Source organism: Lethenteron reissneri, unplaced genomic scaffold, assembly GCF_015708825.2.
Source record: "Lethenteron reissneri isolate LAM-NWPU_2019-01 unplaced genomic scaffold, ASM1570882v1 scaffold_1640, whole genome shotgun sequence".
Taxonomy (NCBI): domain Eukaryota; kingdom Metazoa; phylum Chordata; class Hyperoartia; order Petromyzontiformes; family Petromyzontidae; genus Lethenteron; species Lethenteron reissneri.
In genome coordinates this window covers 335,930-355,158 of record NW_026891378.1, presented here as the reverse complement: position 1 = coordinate 355,158, position 19,229 = coordinate 335,930, and the positions used below count along the sequence as shown (strand labels likewise).

At 59.1% G+C, this 19,229-nt stretch overlaps 1 protein-coding gene across 1 annotated transcript; it reads left to right on the top strand.

Annotated features, from left to right (window-relative positions):
• Positions 1-8,278: 8,278 nt before the first annotated feature.
• On the top strand, positions 8,279-11,670 carry LOC133339097 (fascin-like). The gene is made up of 2 exons (XM_061547215.1): positions 8,279-8,824; positions 11,574-11,670. The coding sequence occupies exons 1-2, from the start codon at positions 8,442-8,444 to the stop codon at positions 11,668-11,670; spliced, it is 480 nt and encodes a 159-aa protein (XP_061403199.1). The 5' UTR covers positions 8,279-8,441.
• Positions 11,671-19,229: the final 7,559 nt, after the last annotated feature.

The window sequence follows — 19,229 nt, the reverse complement described above, 5'->3', positions numbered from 1 at the left end:
CGTCTAAAAAAAATTAACCCGTAAAAACGAAGTTTTTCACTCCAAATCCTTTATATGCGTGGGCGGCTAGAGTCCTCTCGTCCTCTGGCTTGAGATGGCTGCCACCTATGGGTCAGATGATTGTCTGCCAGCATTAAGCAATTGGTAAATAATTATTTTAAAAAAATTCCCTAAACAGTGTAAAATTTTGGAATTTTGTTTCACGAAAATCAATTGTCACGCACAATGAGTCTGTGTGCAAAATGTCAGCTCGATTGGATCACGGGAAGTGGGTTAAAAAAAACGACCGAAAGATTTGCACGGTCGTAAGCGCGCAAGCAAGCGAACTTAATATAAAGGATTTTAAAAACTAAAAAACTACGAATCTTTTTTGAATGTATCGTGAACATTTGCTGCGTTGTATCTCCTTGAGCGGAAGTTTCTGCACTTGGCTTATTGCAGACCACTTCAATACCTTGGTCAACCCCGTGATGTAGTGTAGTGTGTAGTGTAATGTATTGTAGCATAGTGTAATATAGTGTAGTGTGTAGTGTAATGTATTGTAGTGTAGTGCATCGTGCAATATATACACTACTATAGATTACACTATACACCACGATACACTAATATACACTGCTTATTAATGTAGTGTTTAGTAGTGTAGTGTATAGTGTAGTGCATAGTGTAATATATACACTACTATAGATTACACTATACACCACGATACACTAATATACACTGCTATTAATGTAGTGTAGTAGTGGTGTGGTGTGTAGTTTAGTGTTGTAGTGTAATATATTGTAGTGTGTAGTGTATAGTAGTGTATATTGGTGTAGTGTATAGTGGTGTGTAGTGTAATATATTGTGTAATATATAGTAGTGTGTAGTGTATAGTAGTGTATATTGGTGTGGTGTATAGTTTAGTGTTGTAGTGTAATATATAGTAGTGTGTAGTGTAGTGTAATGTATCTAGTGTGGTAGTAGTAGTATTATCACACCTTTCACCCCCTTATCAGTGCCCTACAGACCAATTCAGACCGCATTGCTCTCCCCGTGACCCGTACCCATGTCACCGCTCGCCCTACAACGCCGTGTGGACCCGATAACCCAACTTCCCCGTGCAAGAATGCGGCTTAAACCGAGTGGGTTGACGGCTGTGGACGCCTATGAACTAAACTATTTTCACTTCCTCAGCTGTGTAAGAGCCCCACCCGTTGATCTTCATCAGACCAGAGCGGTACAACCTGGACATCGCAACGCAACAACAACACGGTGGCTAGGGCCACGTGGGATGATGTTGTCATCACCGTCATCATCATCACCACCATGTGGACATTCGTAGTAACGTCCACATTCTCTTAACACACAGAGAGAGAGAGACAGAGAGACACACAGAGATAGAGACCCATAGAGACACAGAGAGATACAGAGACCCATAGAGACACAGAGACAGACACCCAGAGAGAGAGACTCACAGAGAGATGCACACAGAGAGAGACGCACACAGAGAGAGACACACGACCTCCTGTAGACCAGGCGAGGTAGTCAACATCTCACAGGGTCTGGGATCGAACCCACGACCTCCTGTACACCAGGCGAGGTTGTCAACATCTCACAGGGTCTGGGATCGAACCCACGACCTCCTGTACACCAGGCGAGGTGGTCAACATCTCCCAGGGTCCGGGATCGAACCCACGACCTCCTGTAGACCAGGCGAGGTAGTCAACATCTCCCAGGGTCTGGGATCGAACCCACGACCTCCTGTAGACCAGGCGAGGTAGTCAACATCTCACAGGGTCTGGGATCGAACCCACGACCTCCTGTACACCAGGCGAGGTTGTCAACATCTCACAGGGTCTGGGATCGAACCCACGACCTCCTGTAGACCAGGCGAGGTAGTCAACATCTCCCAGGGTCTGGGATCGAACCCACGACCTCCTGTAGACCAGGCGAGGTAGTCAACATCTCACAGGGGCTGGGATCGAACCCACGACCTCCTGTACACCAGGCGAGGTTGTCAACATCTCACAGGGTCTGGGATCGAACCCACGACCTCCTGTAGACCAGGCGAGGTTGTCAACATCTCACAGGGTCTGGGATCGAACCCACGACCTCCTGTAGACCAGGCGAGGTAGTCAACATCTCCCAGGGTCTGGGATCGAACCCACGACCTCCTGTAGACCAGGCGAGGTAGTCAACATCTCACAGGGGCTGGGATCGAACCCACGACCTCCTGTACACCAGGCGAGGTTGTCAACATCTCACAGGGTCTGGGATCGAACCCACGACCTCCTGTAGACCAGGCGAGGTTGTCAACATCTCACAGGGTCTGGGATCGAACCCACGACCTCCTGTAGACCAGGCGAGGTAGTCAACATCTCCCAGGGTCTGGGATCGAACCCACGACCTCCTGTAGACCAGGCGAGGTAGTCAACATCTCACAGGGTCTGGGATCGAACCCACGACCTCCTGTACACCAGGCGAGGTAGTCAACATCTCACAGGGTCTGGGATCGAACCCACGACCTCCTGTACACCAGGCGAGGTAGTCAACATCTCACAGGGTCTGGGATCGAACCCACGACCTCCTGTAGACCAGGCGAGGTAGTCAACATCTCACAGGGTCTGGGATCGAACCCACGACCTCCTGTAGACCAGGCGAGGTAGTCAACATCTCACAGGGTCTGGGATCGAACCCACGACCTCCTGTAGACCAGGCGAGGTAGTCAACATCTCACAGGGTCTGGGATCGAACCCACGACCTCCTGTAGACCAGGCGAGGTAGTCAACATCTCACAGGGTCTGGGATCGAACCCACGACCTCCTGTAGACCAGGCGAGGTAGTCAACATCTCCAGGGTCTGGGATCGAACCCACGACCTCCTGTAGACCAGGCGAGGTAGTCAACATCTCACAGGGTCTGGGATCGAACCCACGACCTCCTGTACACCAGGCGAGGTTGTCAACATCTCACAGGGTCTGGGATCGAACCCACGACCTCCTGTAGACCAGGCGAGGTAGTCAACATCTCACAGGGTCTGGGATCGAACCCACGACCTCCTGTAGACCAGGCGAGGTAGTCAACATCTCCCAGGGTCTGGGATCGAACCCACGACCTCCTGTAGACCAGGCGAGGTAGTCAACATCTCACAGGGTCTGGGATCGAACCCACGACCTCCTGTACACCAGGCGAGGTAGTCAACATCTCACAGGGTCTGGGATCGAACCCACGACCTCCTGTAGACCAGGCGAGGTAGTCAACATCTCCCAGGGTCTGGGATCGAACCCACGACCTCCTGTACACCAGGCGAGGTAGGTCAACATCTCCCAGGGTCCTGGGATCGAACCCACGACCTCCTGTAGACCAGGCGAGGTAGTCAACATCTCCCAGGGTCTGGGATCGAACCCACGACCTCCTGTAGACCAGGCGAGGTAGTCAACATCTCCCAGGGTCTGGGATCGAACCCACGACCTCCTGTAGACCAGGCGAGGTAGTCAACATCTCACAGGGTCTGGGATCGAACCCACGACCTCCTGTAGACCAGGCGAGGTAGTCAACATCTCCAGGGTCTGGGATCGAACCCACGACCTCCTGTAGACCAGGCGAGGTAGTCAACATCTCACAGGGTCTGGGATCGAACCCACGACCTCCTGTAGACCAGGCGAGGTAGTCAACATCTCACAGGGTCTGGGATCGAACCCACGACCTCCTGTAGACCAGGCGAGTTAGTCAACATCTCACAGGGTCTGGGATCGAACCCACGACCTCCTGTAGACCAGGCGAGGTAGTCAACATCTCACAGGGTCTGGGATCGAACCCACGACCTCCTGTAGACCAGGCGAGGTAGTCAACATCTCACAGGGTCTGGGATCGAACCCACGACCTCCTGTAGACCAGGCGAGGTTAGTCAACATCTCACAGGGGCTGGGATCGAACCCCACGACCTCCTGTACACCAGGCGAGGTTGTCAACATCTCACAGGGTCTGGGATCGAACCCACGACCTCCTGTAGACCAGGCGAGGTTGTCAACATCTCACAGGGTCTGGGATCGAACCCACGACCTCCTGTAGACCAGGCGAGGTAGTCAACATCTCACAGGGGCTGGGATCGAACCCACGACCTCCTGTACACCAGGCGAGGTTGTCAACATCTCACAGGGGCTGGGATCGAACCCACGACCTCCTGTACACCAGGCGAGGTAGTCAACATCTCACAGGGGCTGGGATCGAACCCACGACCTCCTGTAGACCAGGCGAGGTAGTCAACATCTCACAGGGTCCAGGGATTGAACCCACGACCTCCTGTATACCAGGCGAGGTAGTCAACATCTCACCATTTAAATAACCCATTGCATCCGCTCTGCTGCTTATTGATGGCCTTGACTTGGTTTAATTCCATCTCCCGGAGTGGCAATTTCCTTCCCCATTTTTAGAACCTCCTTCCTCTGAGCCCACAAAGACAAAGATCCCCCATGTAACCTCTGACGGGATGTTGGGGCAAGGGCTGTTAGTAGCGAGCAGCAGCATCGCTCATTCACCCACTCACACACCCACTCATTCACTCACCCACTCATTCACTCACCCACTCGCTCACCCACTCACCCACTCACTCATCCACTCGCTCATTCACCCACCCACCCACCCACTCACCCACCCACCCACTCACCCACTCACTCACCCACTCACCCACCCACTCACTCACCCACTGCTCATTCACCCACCCACTCGCTCACCCCACTCACTCAATCATCCACTCGCTCAATCACCCACCCACTGCTCATTCACTCACTCAGTCACCCACCCACCCTCTCGCCCACCCACCCACTCACCCACTCACCCATCCACCCACTCACTCACCCACCCACTCACTCACCCACTCACCCACTCACCCACCCACTCACCCACCCACCCACCCACCCACTCACCCACCCACCCACCCACTCACCCACTCACCCACCCACTCACCACTCACCCACCCACTCACCCACCCACCCACTCACCCACCCACCCACTCACCCACTCACTACCCATCCAACCACTCACTCACCCACCCCTCATCACCACACACCCACTCACCACCCACCCACTTCACCCACTCACCCACCCACCCACCACCCACCCACTCACTCACTCCACTCACCCACCCACCCACCCACTCACCCATACCCACTCACCCCTCACCCACCCACTCACCCACCCATCTCACCACCACTACTCACACACTCACTTCACCTCACTCACCCACCCACACTCACTCACTCACTTCCACCCACCTCACTCACTCACCCACTCACCCCCCTCACCTCACCTCACCCCACTCACTCACCCACCCACTCACCCATCCCACTCACCCACTCACCACTAACCCACTCACCACCCACTCACTCACCTCACTCACCTCAACATCACACCCACCACCTCACTCACTCACTCACCCACTCACTCCACTCACCACTCACCCACCACTCACCCACCCACTCACCATCACCCACTCACCCACCCACACACCACTCACCCACCCACCCACTCACTCACTCACTCACCCACCCACTCACTCACTCACCCACCCACTCACTCACTCACCCACTCACCCACCCACTCACTCATCACCCACCCACCCACTCACTCCTCACTCACCCACCCACTCACTCACCCTCACCACCCACCACTCACTCACTCACTCACCCACCACTCACTCACCCACCCACTCACTCACTCACCCACTCACCCACCCACCCACTCACTCACTCACCCACCCACCACTCACCCACCCACCCACTCACTCACTCACTCACCCACCCACTCACCCACCCACCCACTCACCCTCACTCACCCCACTCACCCACCCACTCACTCACTCACCCACTCACCCACCCACTCACTCACTCACCCACCACCCACTCACCCACTCACTCACCCACCCACTCACTCACTCACCCACCCACTCACTCACTCACCCACTCACCACCCACTCATCACTCACCCACCCACCCTCACTCACTCACTCACCCACCCACTCACTCACTCACCCACCCACTCACACTCACTCACCCACCCACTCACTCACCCCACTCACTCACTCACCCCCCACCCACACTCACTCACTCCCACCCACCCCCCCACCACCCACCACCCACTCACCACCAACCCACTCACCACTCACCCCCACCCACTCACCCACCCACCCACCACTCACCTCACCACCACCCACTCACCCACCCACCACCCCCACTCACTCACTCACCCACTCACCACCCACTCACTCACTCACCCACTCACCCACCCACTCACTCACTCACCCACCCACCCACTCACTCACTCACTCACCCACCCACTCACTCACTCACCCACCCACCACTCACTCACCCACTCACCCACCCACTCACTCACTCACCCACCCACCCACTCACTCACTCACTCACCCACCCACTCACTCACTCACCCACCCACCACCCACTCACTCACACTCACCCACCCACTCACTCACCCACCCACTCACTCACTCACCCACCCACCCACTCACTCACTCACCACCCACCCACCCACTCACCCAACCCACCCACTCACTCACTCACTCACCCACCCACCCACTCACCCACCCACCCACTCACTCATTGACCCCCCCCCCCCCCCCCCTGTAGCCTCCCCTGTTGCGCTGTCGGGGCTCCGTGTTGTGCGTAGTGAGCGGCACACCCAGCGGGCCGGCGTTGTGACGCACACCAATGGGACACGTGGCCATCACCACCCCACCGCACACCATCACCACCATCACCACCATCACCACCATCACCACCATCACCACCATCACCACTCCACCCCACCATCACCACCTCCACCCCACCACCACCATCACCACCATCACCACCACCATCACCACCACCATCACCACCATCACCACCATCACCACCATCACCACCATCACCACTCCACCCCACCACCACCACCATCACCACCTCCACCCACCATCACCACCACCATCACCATCATCACCACTACCACCACCATCACCACCTCCACCCCACCACCACCACCACCATCACCATCATCACCACTACCATCACCATCATCACCACTCCACCACCATCACGACCTCCACCCCACCACCACCACCACCATCACCACCATCGCCATCACCATCGCCATCACCACCACCACCCCACCCCACCATCACCACCACCACCACCACCCCACACCACCACCACCACCCCCACCACCACCCCCACCATCACCCCCACCACCACCCCCACCATCACCACCACCCCACACCACCACCACCACCCCCACCACCACCCCACCATCACCCCCACCCACGCCACCACCACCACCCCCACACCACCACCACCACGCCCACCCACGCCACCACCACCACCCCCACACCACCACCACCACGCCACCACCATCACCACCACCCCCACACCACCACCACCACGCCACCACCATCACCACCACCCCCACACCACCACCCCACCCCACCACCACCCCACACCACCACCACCACCCTCACCACCACCACCCCACCCCACCCCACGCCCGGCCGCCTTTGTCTCTCCCCTCTCCCCCCCTCCAATGTTTACACTGCACTGCCGCTACACCAGGCACTCATTTGAGGCAGAGTCGACCTAGGGGAGGGCCCAGTGGATTTAAGAACGGTCGGTGGGAAGGGGGATTGGGGCGCGGAAATCCGCGAAACTTCCACGCAGAGCCAACGGTTACCGGACGTTGACTCAACGTTGGCTTTTGAACATCTGGATCATTAATGCTCACTCACTCACTCAGCCACTCAGCCACTCGGTCACTCAGCCACTCGGTCACTCGGTCACTCGGTCACTCGGCCACTCGGCCACTCGGTCACTCGCTCACTCAGCCACTCACTCGAACGCTCACTCAGCCACTCGCTCACTCAGCCACTCGGTCACTCAGCCACTCACTCACTCAGCCACTCGGTCACTCAGCCACTCACTCACTCAGCCACTCACTCACTCAGCCACTCACTCACTCAGCCACTCACTCACTCAGCCACTCACTCACTCGCTCAGCCACTCACTCGCTCAGCCACTCGCTCACTCGCTCAGCCACTCACTCGCTCAGCCACTCACTCGCTCAGCGACTCACTCACTCAGCCACTCACTCACTCACTCAGACATTCACTCAGCCCCTCACTCGCTCGCTCGCTCACTCACTCAGCTACTCAGCCACTCACTCACTCAGCCACTCAGCCACTCAGCCACTCACTCACTCAGCCACTCACTCTCTCACCCCCCTTCTCCCTCCCTCCTCGTCCGTCCGTGTTGGTGCAGGCAGCTGATTCCGTGTCTCCTCTCCATCAGCCACCACTCCTCCACCACCGTCACCACCGCCATCACCACCACCTCTACCGTTACCACCACCACCATCCCCACCGCCACCACCACCATCCCTACCACCACCGTCACCATCCCTACCAACACCGCCACCACCGCCGCCATGTCCGACGGTCCGCCCCGCAGCCTGCAGCTGGGCCTGGTGAGCAGTGCGGGCGGCTACCTGACGGCCGAGACGTTCGGCTTCAAGGTCACCGCCTCGGGCTCGTCGCTCAAGAAGAAGCAGACGTGGACTTTGGAGACTCTCCCTGCCGGCACCGGCATCACCGGCACCGGTGATGGCGGTGCCGGTGATGGCGGCACCGTGAGCCTGCGCTCCCACCTGGGGCGGCTGCTCGGGGCGGATCGCGACGGCGCCGTGAGCTGCGACGCGGAGACCCCCGGCGTGGCCACGGCCTGGGGCCTGCAGGCCAGGCCTGATGGACGCTGGGCCCTGCGTCACGTGGAGCATGGGCGCTACTTGGGGGGCTCGGCTGATCGTGTGAGGTGGGTGGTGGTGTGGTGGTGGGGTGAGTGGGTGGTGAGTGAGTGAGTGAGTGGGGTGGTGAGTAAGTGAGTGAGTGGTGTGGTGAGTGGTGTTGGTGGTGAGTGAGTGAGTGGGTGGTGTGGTGAGTGAGTGAGTGGGATGGTGAGTGAGTGGGATGGTGAGTGAGTGGGGTGGTGAGGTGGTGGTGAGTGGGTGGTGAGTGGGGCCTGCAGGCCTGATGGACGCTGGGCCCTGCGTCACGTGGAGCATGGGCGCTACCTGGGGGGGTCGGCAGATCGTGTGAGGTGGGTGGTGGTGAGGTGGTGGGGTGAGTGAGTGAGTGGTGTGGGTGGTGAGTGAGTGAGTGGTGTGGGTGGTGAGTGAGTGAGTGATGTGGGTGGTGAGTGAGTGAGTGGTGTGGGTGGTGAGTGAGTGAGTGAGTGGGTGGTGAGTGAGTGAGTGAGTGGGGTGGTGGTGAGTGAGTGAGTGGGGTGGTGGTGAGTGGAATGGTGAGTGTTGGTGGTGAGTGAGTGAGTGGGTGGTGTGGTGAGTGAGTGGGTTGGTGAGTGGATGGTGAGTGGGATGGTGAGTGGATGGTGAGTGGGATGGTGAGTGAGTGGTGAGTGAGTGGGGCCTGCAGGCCTGATGGGCGCTGGGCCCTACGTCACGTGGAGCATGGGCGCTACCTGGGGGGGTCGGCTGATCGCGTGAGGTGGGTTGGTGTGGGGTGGTGAGTGAGTGAGTGGGGGAGTGAGTGAGTGGGGTGGTGAGTGGGTGAGTGAGTGGGGTGAGTGAGTGGGGTGAGTGAGTGGGGTGGTGGTGAGTGGGGTGGTGAGTGGGGTGGTGAGTGGGGTGGTGAGTGGGGTGGTGAGTGGGGTGGTGAGTGGGGTGGTGAGTGGGGTGGTGAGTGAGTGGGAGTGGGGTGGGGAGTGGGGTGGTGAGTGGGGTGGTGAGTGGGGTGGTGAGTGGGGGTGGTGAGTGGGGGTGGTGAGTGGGGTGGTGAGTGGGGTGGTGAGTGGGGTGGTGAGTGGGGTGGTGAGTGGGGTGGTGAGTGAGTGGGGCCTGCAGGCCTGATGGGCGCTGGGCCCTACGTCACGTGGAGCACGGACGCTACCTGGGGGGGTCGGCTGATCGTGTGAGGTGGGTTGGTGTGGGTGTGGGTGAGGTGGTGGGGTGAGTGGGTGGTGAGTGAGTGAGTGGTGTGGGTGGTGAGTGAGTGAGTGAGTGGGTGGGGGTGGTGAGTGAGTGAGTGGAATGGTGAGTGGTGTTGGTGGTGAGTGAGTGAGTGGGTGGGGTGGTGAGTGAGTGTGAGTGGGGTGGTGAGTGGGGTGGTGAGTGGGGTGGTGAGTGGGGTGGTGAGTGGGGTGGTGAGTGGGGTGGTGAGTGGGGTGGTGAGTGGGGTGGTGAGTGGGGTGGTGAGTGGGGTGGTGAGTGGGGTGGTGAGTGGGGTGGTGAGTGAGTGGGAGTGGGGTGGTGAGTGGGGTGGTGAGTGGGGTGGTGAGTGGGGTGGTGAGTGGGGTGGTGAGTGGGGTGGTGAGTGGGGTGGTGAGTGGGGTGGTGAGTGGGGTGGTGAGTGGGGTGGTGAGTGGGGTGGTGAGGTGGGGTGGTGAGTGGGTGGTGAGTGGGGTGGTGAGTGGGGTGGTGAGTGGTGAGTGGGATGGTGAGTGAGTGAGTGGTGAGTGAGTGGGGCCTGCAGGCCAGGCCTGATGGGCGCTGGGCCCTACGTCACGTGGAGCATGGGCGCTACCTGGGGGGCTCGGCTGATCGTGTGAGGTGGGTTGGTGTGAGGGGTGGGTGGGTGGTGTGGTGTGAGTGAGGTGGTGAGTGGGGTGGTGAGTGGTGAGTGGGGTGGTGGTGAGTGGAATGGTGAGTAAGTGAGTGAGTGGTGTGGTGAGTGGTGTTGGTGGTGAGTGAGTGAGTGGGTGGGGTGGTGAATGAGTGAGTGGGATGGTGAGTGAGTGGTGGTGAGTGAGTGGTGAGTGGGGTGGTGAGGTGGTGGTGAGTGAGTGGTGGTGGTGAGTGGTGAGTGGGATGGTGAGTGAGTGGTGAGTGAGTGGGGCCTGCAGGCCAGGCCTGATGGGCGCTGGGCCCTACGTCACGTGGAGCATGGGCGCTACCTGGGGGGGTCGGCTGATCGTGTGAGGTGGGTTGGTGAGTGGGGGGTGGGGGGGGTGGGTGGGGTGAGGTGAGTGGGGTGGTGAGTGAGTGGGTGGGGTGGTGAGTGGGTGGGTGGGTGGGGTGGTGAGTGGGTGAGTGAGTGGGTGGGGTGGTGAGTGAGTGAGTGGGGGAGTGGGTGGGGTGGTGAGTGAGTGAGTGGGGTGGTGGGTGGGGTGGTGAGTGAGTGAGTGGGGTGTGGGTGGGGTGGGTGGTGGGTGGGGTGGGTGGTGAGTAGGGTGGGGTGGTGTTGGTGAGTGGGGTGGGTGTTGGTGGGTGGGGTGGTGAGTAGGGTGGGGTGGGTGTTGGTGAGTGGGGTGGGTGGGTGTGTGGGTGTTGGTGGGGGGTGGTGTGTGGGGGTGAGTGGGGTGGGTGGGTGGGTGTGTGGGTGTTGGTGGGTGGTGGGTGTTGGTGGGTGGTGGGTGTTGGTGGGTGGTGGGTGTTGGTGGGTGGTGGGTGTTGGGGTGGGTGGTGGGTGTTGGGGTGGGGTGGGGTGGGTGTTGGTGAGTGGTGGTGTGGGTGTTGGTGAGTGGTGGTGGTGTTGGTGAGTGGTGGTGGTGTTGGTGAGTGGTGGTGGTGAGTGTGGTGGGTGAGTAACTCTCTCTCCCCCTGCAGGTGTTTTGCCCAGACTGTCGGCAACACGGAGCTGTGGAGCGTCCACCTCGCCACTCACCCCCAGCTCAACCTCTACAACCCGGGGAGGAAGCGGTGAGCCACTCGCCCACTCGCTCGCTCGCCCGCCCGCTCACCCATCCGCTCACTCGCTCGTTCGCCCGCCCGCTCGCCCACCCACCCGCCCGCCCACCCACTCACCCGCTCGCTCGCTCACCCACCCACTTTCTCACCCACCCACCCACCCGCTCGCCCACCTGCTCGCCCACCTGCTCACCCACTCACTCACCCATCTGCTCACCCACTCACTCACCCATCTGCTCACCCACTCACTCACTCACCCATTCACCCACTCGCTCACCCATCTGCTCACCCACCTGCTCACCCACTCACTCACTCACCCACTCACTCACTCACCCGTTCACCCACTCGCTCACCCATCTGCTCACCCACCTGCTCACCCACTCACTCACCCATCTGCTCACCCACTCACTCACTCACCCATTCACCCACTCGCTCACCCATCTGCTCACCCACCTGCTCACCCATCTGCTCACCCACTCACTCACTCACTCACCCGTTCACCCACTCGCTCACCCATCTGCTCACCCACTCACTCACCCACCCGTTCACCCACTCGCTCACCCATCTTTTTACCAACTCACTCACCCACTCACCCACTCACCAACCCACTCACCCACTCACCAACCCACCAACTCACTCACTCACTCACCCACTCACTCACTCACTCACCCGTTCACCCACTCGCTCACCCATCTGTTTACCAACTCACTCACTCACCCACTCACCAACCCACCAACCCACTCACCCACTCACCAACCCACCAACTCACTCACCCACTCACCCACTCACTCACTCACTCACCCGTTCACCCACTCGCTCACCCATCTGTTTACCAACTCACTCACTCACTCACCCACTCACCAACCCACCAACCCACTCACCCACTCACCAACCCACCAACTCACTCACTCACCCACTCACTCACCCGTTCACCCACTCGCTCACCCATCTGTTTACCAACTCACTCACTCACTCACCCACTCACTCACTCACCCGTTCACCCACTCGCTCACCCATCTGCTCACCCACTCACTCACCCATCTGCTCACCCACTCACTCACTCACTCGTTCACCCACTCGCTCACCCATCTGTTTACCAACTCACTCACCCATCTGCTCACCCACTCACTCACCCATCTGCTCACCCACTCACTCACTCGTTCACCCACTCGCTCACCCATCTGTTTACCAACTCACTCGCCCGCTCACCCACAAGGCGCGCACAGCAGGGCTGTGCGTGATGCTTGCAAGGTCACGCCGTGTGTCTGCCTACGATCCCTCTCACTCTCCTACACACTGCAGAGTGGGTGGGTGAGTGGGTGGGTGAGTGGGTGGGTGAGTGGGTGGGTGAGTGGGTGGGTGAGTGGGTGGGTGAGTGGGTGGGTGAGTGGGTGGGTGAGTGGGTGGGTGAGTGGGTGGGTGAGTGGGTGGGTGAGTGGGTGGGTGAGTGGGTGGGTGGGTTAGTGAGTGAGTGGGTGGGTTAGTGAGTGAGTGGGTGGGTTAGTGAGTGAGTGGGTGGGTTAGTGAGTGAGTGGGTGGGTTAGTGAGTGGGTTGGTTGGTGAGTGGGTGAGGTGGGTTGGTGGGTTGGTGAGTGGGTGAGTGGGTTGGTGGGTTGGTGAGTGGGTGGGTTAGTGAGTGGGTTGGTTGGTGAGTGGGTGAGGTGGGTTGGTGGGTTGGTGAGTGGGTGAGTGGGTTGGTGGGTTGGTGGGTGGGTGGGTGAGTGGGTGGGTGGGTTAGTGAGTGGGTGGGTGGGTGAGTGGGTGGGTTAGTGAGTGGGTGGGTTGGTTGGTGAGTGGGTGAGTGGGTTGGTGGGTTGGTGGGTTGGTGGGTTGGTGGGTGGGTGAGTGGGTGAGTGGGTTGGTGGGTTGGTGAGTGGGTGAGTGGGTGAGTGGGTTGGTGGGTTGGTGGGTTGGTGGGTTGGTGAGTGGGTTGGTGGGTTGGTGGGTTGGTGAGTGGGTGAGTGGGTGAGTGGGTGAGTGGGTTGGTGGGTTGGTGAGTGGGTGAGTGGGTGAGTGGGTTGGTGGGTTGGTGGGTTGGTGGGTTGGTGAGTGGGTTGGTGGGTTGGTGAGGTGTGTGGGTTGGTTGGTGACTGAGTGTTTTGGTGGCTGGGTGAGCGCTATCGGTGCGGTGTCTCTGCTCCTGGTTTCCTGCTTGTGGTGAGGTCGTGACTCCTGTGACCCCACAGTACTCCCGTGTGCGTGTGTGTGTGTGTGTACGTACGTGTGTGTGTGTGTGTGTCTATGCGTGGTGTGTGTGTGTGCGTGGTGGGTGATGTGTGTCTGCGTGTACGTGTGTGTGTGTAGACGTGTGTGTGTGTGTCTATGCGTGGTGTGTGTGTGTGCGTGGTGGGTGATGTGTGTCTGCGTGTACGTGTGTGTGTGTCTCTGTGCGTGTGTGTGCGTGGTGGGTGATGTGTGTCTGCGTGTACGTGTGTGTGTGTAGACGTGTGTGTGTGTGTGTGTCTATGCGTGGTGTGTGTGTGTGCGTGGTGGGTGATGTGTGTCTGCGTGTACGTGTGTGTGTGTCTCTGTGCGTGTGTGTGTGCGTGGTGGGTGATGTGTGTCTGCGTGTACGTGTGTGTGTGTAGACGTGTGTGTGTGTGTGTCTATGCGTGGTGTGTGTGTGTGCGTGGTGGGTGATGTGTGTCTGCGTGTACGTGTGTGTGTGTCTCTGTGCGTGTGTGTGTGCGTGGTGGGTGATGTTTGTCTGCGTGTACGTGTGTGTGTGTAGACGTGTGTGTGTGTGTGTCTATGCGTGGTGTGTGTGTGTGCGTGGTGGGTGATGTGTGTCTGCGTGTACGTGTGTGTGTGTCTCTGTGCGTGTGTGTGTGCGTGGTGGGTGATGTTTGTCTGCGTGTACGTGTGTGTGTGTAGACGTGTGTGTGTCTATGCGTGGTGTGTGTGTGTGCGTGGTGGGTGATGTGTGTCTGCGTGTACGTGTGTGTGTGTCTCTGTGCGTGTGTGTGTGCGTGGTGGGTGATGTGTGTCTGCGTGTACGTGTGTGTGTGTAGACGTGTGTGTGTGTGTGTCTATGCGTGGTGTGTGTGTGTGCGTGGTGGGTGATGTGTGTCTGCGTGTACGTGTGTGTGTGTCTCTGTGCGTGTGCGTGTGCGTGGTGGGTGATGTGTGTCTGCGTGTACGTGTGTGTGTGTAGACGTGTGTGTGTGTGTCTATGCGTGGTGTGTGTGTGTGCGTGGTGGGTGATGTGTGTCTGCGTGTACGTGTGTGTGTGTCTCTGTGCGTGTGCGTGTGCGTGGTGGGTGATGTGTGTCTGCGTGTACGTGTGTGTGTGTAGACGTGTGTGTGTGTCTATGCGTGGTGTGTGTGTGTGCGTGGTGGGTGATGTGTGTCTGCGTGTACGTGTGTGTGTGTCTCTGTGCGTGTGCGTGTGCGTGGTGGGTGATGTGTGTCTGCGTGTACGTGTGTGTGTGTAGGACGTGTGTGTGTGTGTCTATGCGTGGTGTGTGTGTGTGCGTGGTGGGTGATGTGTGTCTGCGTGTACGTGTGTGTGTGTCTCTGTGCGTGTGTGTGCGTGGTGGGTGATGTGTGTCTGCGTGTACGTGTGTGTGTGTAGACGTGTGTGTGTGTGTGTCTATGCGTGGTGTGTGTGTGTGCGTGGTGGGTGATGTGTGTCTGCGTGTACGTGTGTGTGTGTCTCTGTGCGTGTGTGTGTGCGTGGTGGGTGATGTTTGTCTGCGTGTACGTGTGTGTGTGTAGACGTGTGTGTGTCTATGCGTGGTGTGTGTGTGTGTGCGTGGTGGGTGATGTGTGTCTGCGTGTACGTGTGTGTGTGTCTCTGTGCGTGTGCGTGGTGGGTGATGTTTGTCTGCGTGTACGTGTGTGTGTGTAGACGTGTGTGTGTCTATGCGTGGTGTGTGTGTGTGCGTGGTGGGTGATGTGTGTCTGCGTGTACGTGTGTGTGTGTCTCTGTGCGTGTGCGTGGTGGGTGATGTGTGTCTGCGTGTACGTGTGTGTGTGTAGACGTGTGTGTGTGTGTCTATGCGTGGTGTGTGTGTGTGCGTGGTGGGTGATGTGTGTCTGCGTGTACGTGTGTGTGTGTCTCTGTGCGTGTGTGTGTGCGTGGTGGGTGATGTTTGTCTGCGTGTACGTGTGTGTGTGTAGATGTGTGTGTGTGTGTGTCTATGCGTGGTGTGTGTGTGGTGCGTGGTGGGTGATGTGTGTCTGCGTGTACGTGTGTGTGTGTCTCTGTGCGTGTGTGTGTGCGTGGTGGGTGATGTTTGTCTGCGTGTACGTGTGTGTGTGTAGATGTGTGTGTGTGTGTGTCTATGCGTGGTGTGTGTGTGTGCGTGGTGGGTGATGTGTGTCTGCGTGTGTGTGTGTCTGTGTGTGGGGAGCGGTGGTGCAGCGGTTAGCGCGCTGCGCTATGAACCCGGCGACCCGGGTTCGATTCCCGCTCACGGCCAACACCAGTGACGATTATCTGAACTGGTCCCGGGCCTTCCCTAGGTCGACTCAGCCTCAAATGAGTACCTGGTGCGGTGTGTAAACATTTGCCACTAGGGAGACAAAGGCGGTCGGGCGTGGTGCTGGCCACCCACTCCCTCGTGTACCGTTCCGGCCTTCATAGGTGCTCGCTAACAGCACTTGCCTCTACAGTCTGTTAAGGCTACACGGGGGATCTTTGTCTTTTTTTTTATCTTTGTGTGGTGTGTGTGTCTATGCGTGGTGTGTGTGTGCGTGGTGGGTGATGTGTGTCTGCGTGTACGTGTGTGTGTGTGTCTGTGTGTGTGTCTGTGTGTCTGCGTGTGTGTGTGTGGTGTGTACGTATGTACGTACGTGTGTGTAGAGGTGTGTGTGTGTGTCTATGCGTGGTTGGTGGTGGTGTCTGCGTGTACGTGTGTGTGTGCTGGTGTGTCTGCGTGGTGTGTGTGTGTGTACGTGTGCTCGCTAACAGCACTTGCCCCTACAGCCTGCTAGAGACTACACGGGGGACCTTTGCCTGTGTGTGTGTGGAACAGCACTTGCCCCTACAGCCTGCTAGAGGCTACACGGGGGACCTTTGTCCTGGGTGTGTAACAGCACTTGCCCCTACAGCCTGCTAGAGGCTACACGGGGGAGCTTTGTCTTTGTTACGAGCCTGCGTTTCCGCGTTAAATTCTGCTGAGGTCACTCTGTTTCCACAGGAAATGAGGCTCCCTCACCCCTCACCAGCACTCACCAGCTCACTCACACACTCACCCACACACTCACCAGCTCACTCACACACTCACCCACACACTCACCACACTCACTCACCCCGCACACTCACCAGCTCACTCACCAGCTCACTCACTCAGCAGCACACTCACTCACTCACACACTCACTCACTCACCAGCTCACCCATACACTCACCAGCTCACTCACTCAGCAGCACACTCACTCACTCACTCACCAGCTCACTCACTCAGCAGCACACTCACTCACTCACTCACACACTCACTCACTCACCAGCTCACTCACACACTCACTCACTCACCAGCTCACTCACACACTCACACTCACCAGCTCACTCACACACTCACTCACTCACTCACTCACCCACCCACCCACCCACCCACTCACTCACCCACTCACCCACCCACCCACTCACTCACTCGCTCACCCACCACCCACCCACTCACTCACTCACCCACCCACTCACTCACTCACACACTCACTCACATACTCACCAGCTCACTCACACACTCACTCACTCACCAACACTCACCCTGCTCACCACCTCACTCACCCACTCACTCACTCAGCAGCACACTCACTCACACACTCACCAGCTCACTCACCCACACACTCACCCACACACTCGCCCACCCACCCACACGCTCACCCACTCACTCACTCACCCACACACTTACTCGCCCACTCACTCACCCACACACTTACTCGCCCACTCACTCACTCACTCACCCACCCACACACACCCACTCACCAGCACACTCACCAGCTGACTCGCCAGCACACTCGCCCACTCACCCACCCACACGCTCACCCACTCACTCACTCACTCACCAGCATGCTCGCCCACACACTCACCCCACACACTCACCCACTCACAGCACACTCGCACACTCACACACTCATCCACACACTCGCCCACACATCCACACACTCGCCCACACATCCACACACTCGCTCACCCACCCGCACGCTCACCCACCCGCACGCTCACCCACCCGCACGCTCACCCACCCGCACGCTCACCCACCCGCACACTCACCCACCCGCACGCTCACCCACCCACTCACTCACCCGCACGCTCACCCATCCACACACTCGCTCACCCACCTGCACGCTCACTCACCCGCACGCTCGCCCACTCGCACGCTCACCCACCCACTCACTCACCCGCACGCTCACCCACCCGCACGCTCACCCACCCGCATGCTCACCCACCCGCACGCTCACCCACCCGCACAGACAGAGACCGAGACAGACAGAGACCCTCTCTGTTGCTGTCCGTGAGTGAACGCCCTCTTGGCGAGCTGGTGGGTGGGTGGCTGTGTGGGTGAGATGGTGGGTGGGTGGGTGAGATGGTGGGTGGGTGGGTGAGATGGTGGGTGGGTGTGTGGGTGAGATGGTGGGTGGGTGAGTGGGTGGGTGAGTGAGATGGTGGGTGGGTGAGTGAGATGGTGGGTGGGTGGGTGAGATGACTGGGTGGGTGGGTGAGATGACTGGGTGGGTGGGTGAGATGGCTGGGTGGGTGAGTGAGATGGCTGGGTGGGTGAGTGAGATGGTGGGTGGGTGGGTGAGTGGGTGGGTGAGATGGTGGGTGGGTGGGGGGGTGGGTGAGATGGTGGGTGGGTGAGATGGTGGGTGGGTGGGTGGGTGAGATGGTGGGTGGGTGGGTGAGTGAGATGGTGGGTGGGTGGGTGAGTGAGATGGTGGGTGGGTGGGTGAGTGAGATGGTGGGTGGGTGGGTGAGTGAGATGGTGGGTGGGTGGGTGAGTGAGATGGTGGGTGGGTGGGTGAGTGAGATGGTGGGTGGGTGGGTGAGTGAGATGGTGGGTGGGTGGGTGAGTGAGATGGTGGGTGGGTGGGTGGGTGAGATGGTGGGTGGGTGGGTGAGTGGGTGAGATGGTGGGTGGGTGGGTGGTGGGTGAGATGGTGGGTGGGTGGGTGGTGGGTGAGATGGTGGGTGGGTGGGGTGGGTGAGATGGTGGGTGGGTGGGTGGGTGGGTGAGATGGTGGGTGGGTGGGTGGGTGGGTGAGATGGTGGGTGGGTGGGTGGGTGGGTGAGATGGTGGGTGGGTGGGTGAGATGGTGGGTGGGTGGGTGAGTGGGTGGGTGAGATGGTGGGTGGGTGGGTGAGATGGTGGGTGGGTGAGTGAGATGGTGGGTGGGTGAGTGAGATGGTGGTGGGTGGGTGGGTGAGATGGTGGCTGGGTGGGTGAGATGGTGGCTGGGTGGATGAGATGGTGGCTGGGTGGGTGAGATGGTGGGTGGGTGGGTGAGTGGGGTGGGTGAGATGGTGGGTGGGTGGGTGAGATGGTGGGTGGGTGAGTGAGATGGTGGGTGGGTGAGTGAGATGGTGGGTGGGTGAGTGAGATGGTGGGTGGGTGAGTGAGATGGTGGGTGGG

Bases quoted from the DNA above. Each gene is read 5' to 3' on its own strand.
- LOC133339097 (XM_061547215.1), top strand. From the start codon at position 8,442: ATGTCCGACGGTCCGCCCCGCAGCCTGCAGCTGGGCCTGGTGAGCAGT. The intron at 8,825-11,573 runs GTGGGTGGTGGT...CTCCCCCTGCAG, and splicing joins GGCTCGGCTGATCGTGTGAG to GTGTTTTGCCCAGACTGTCG.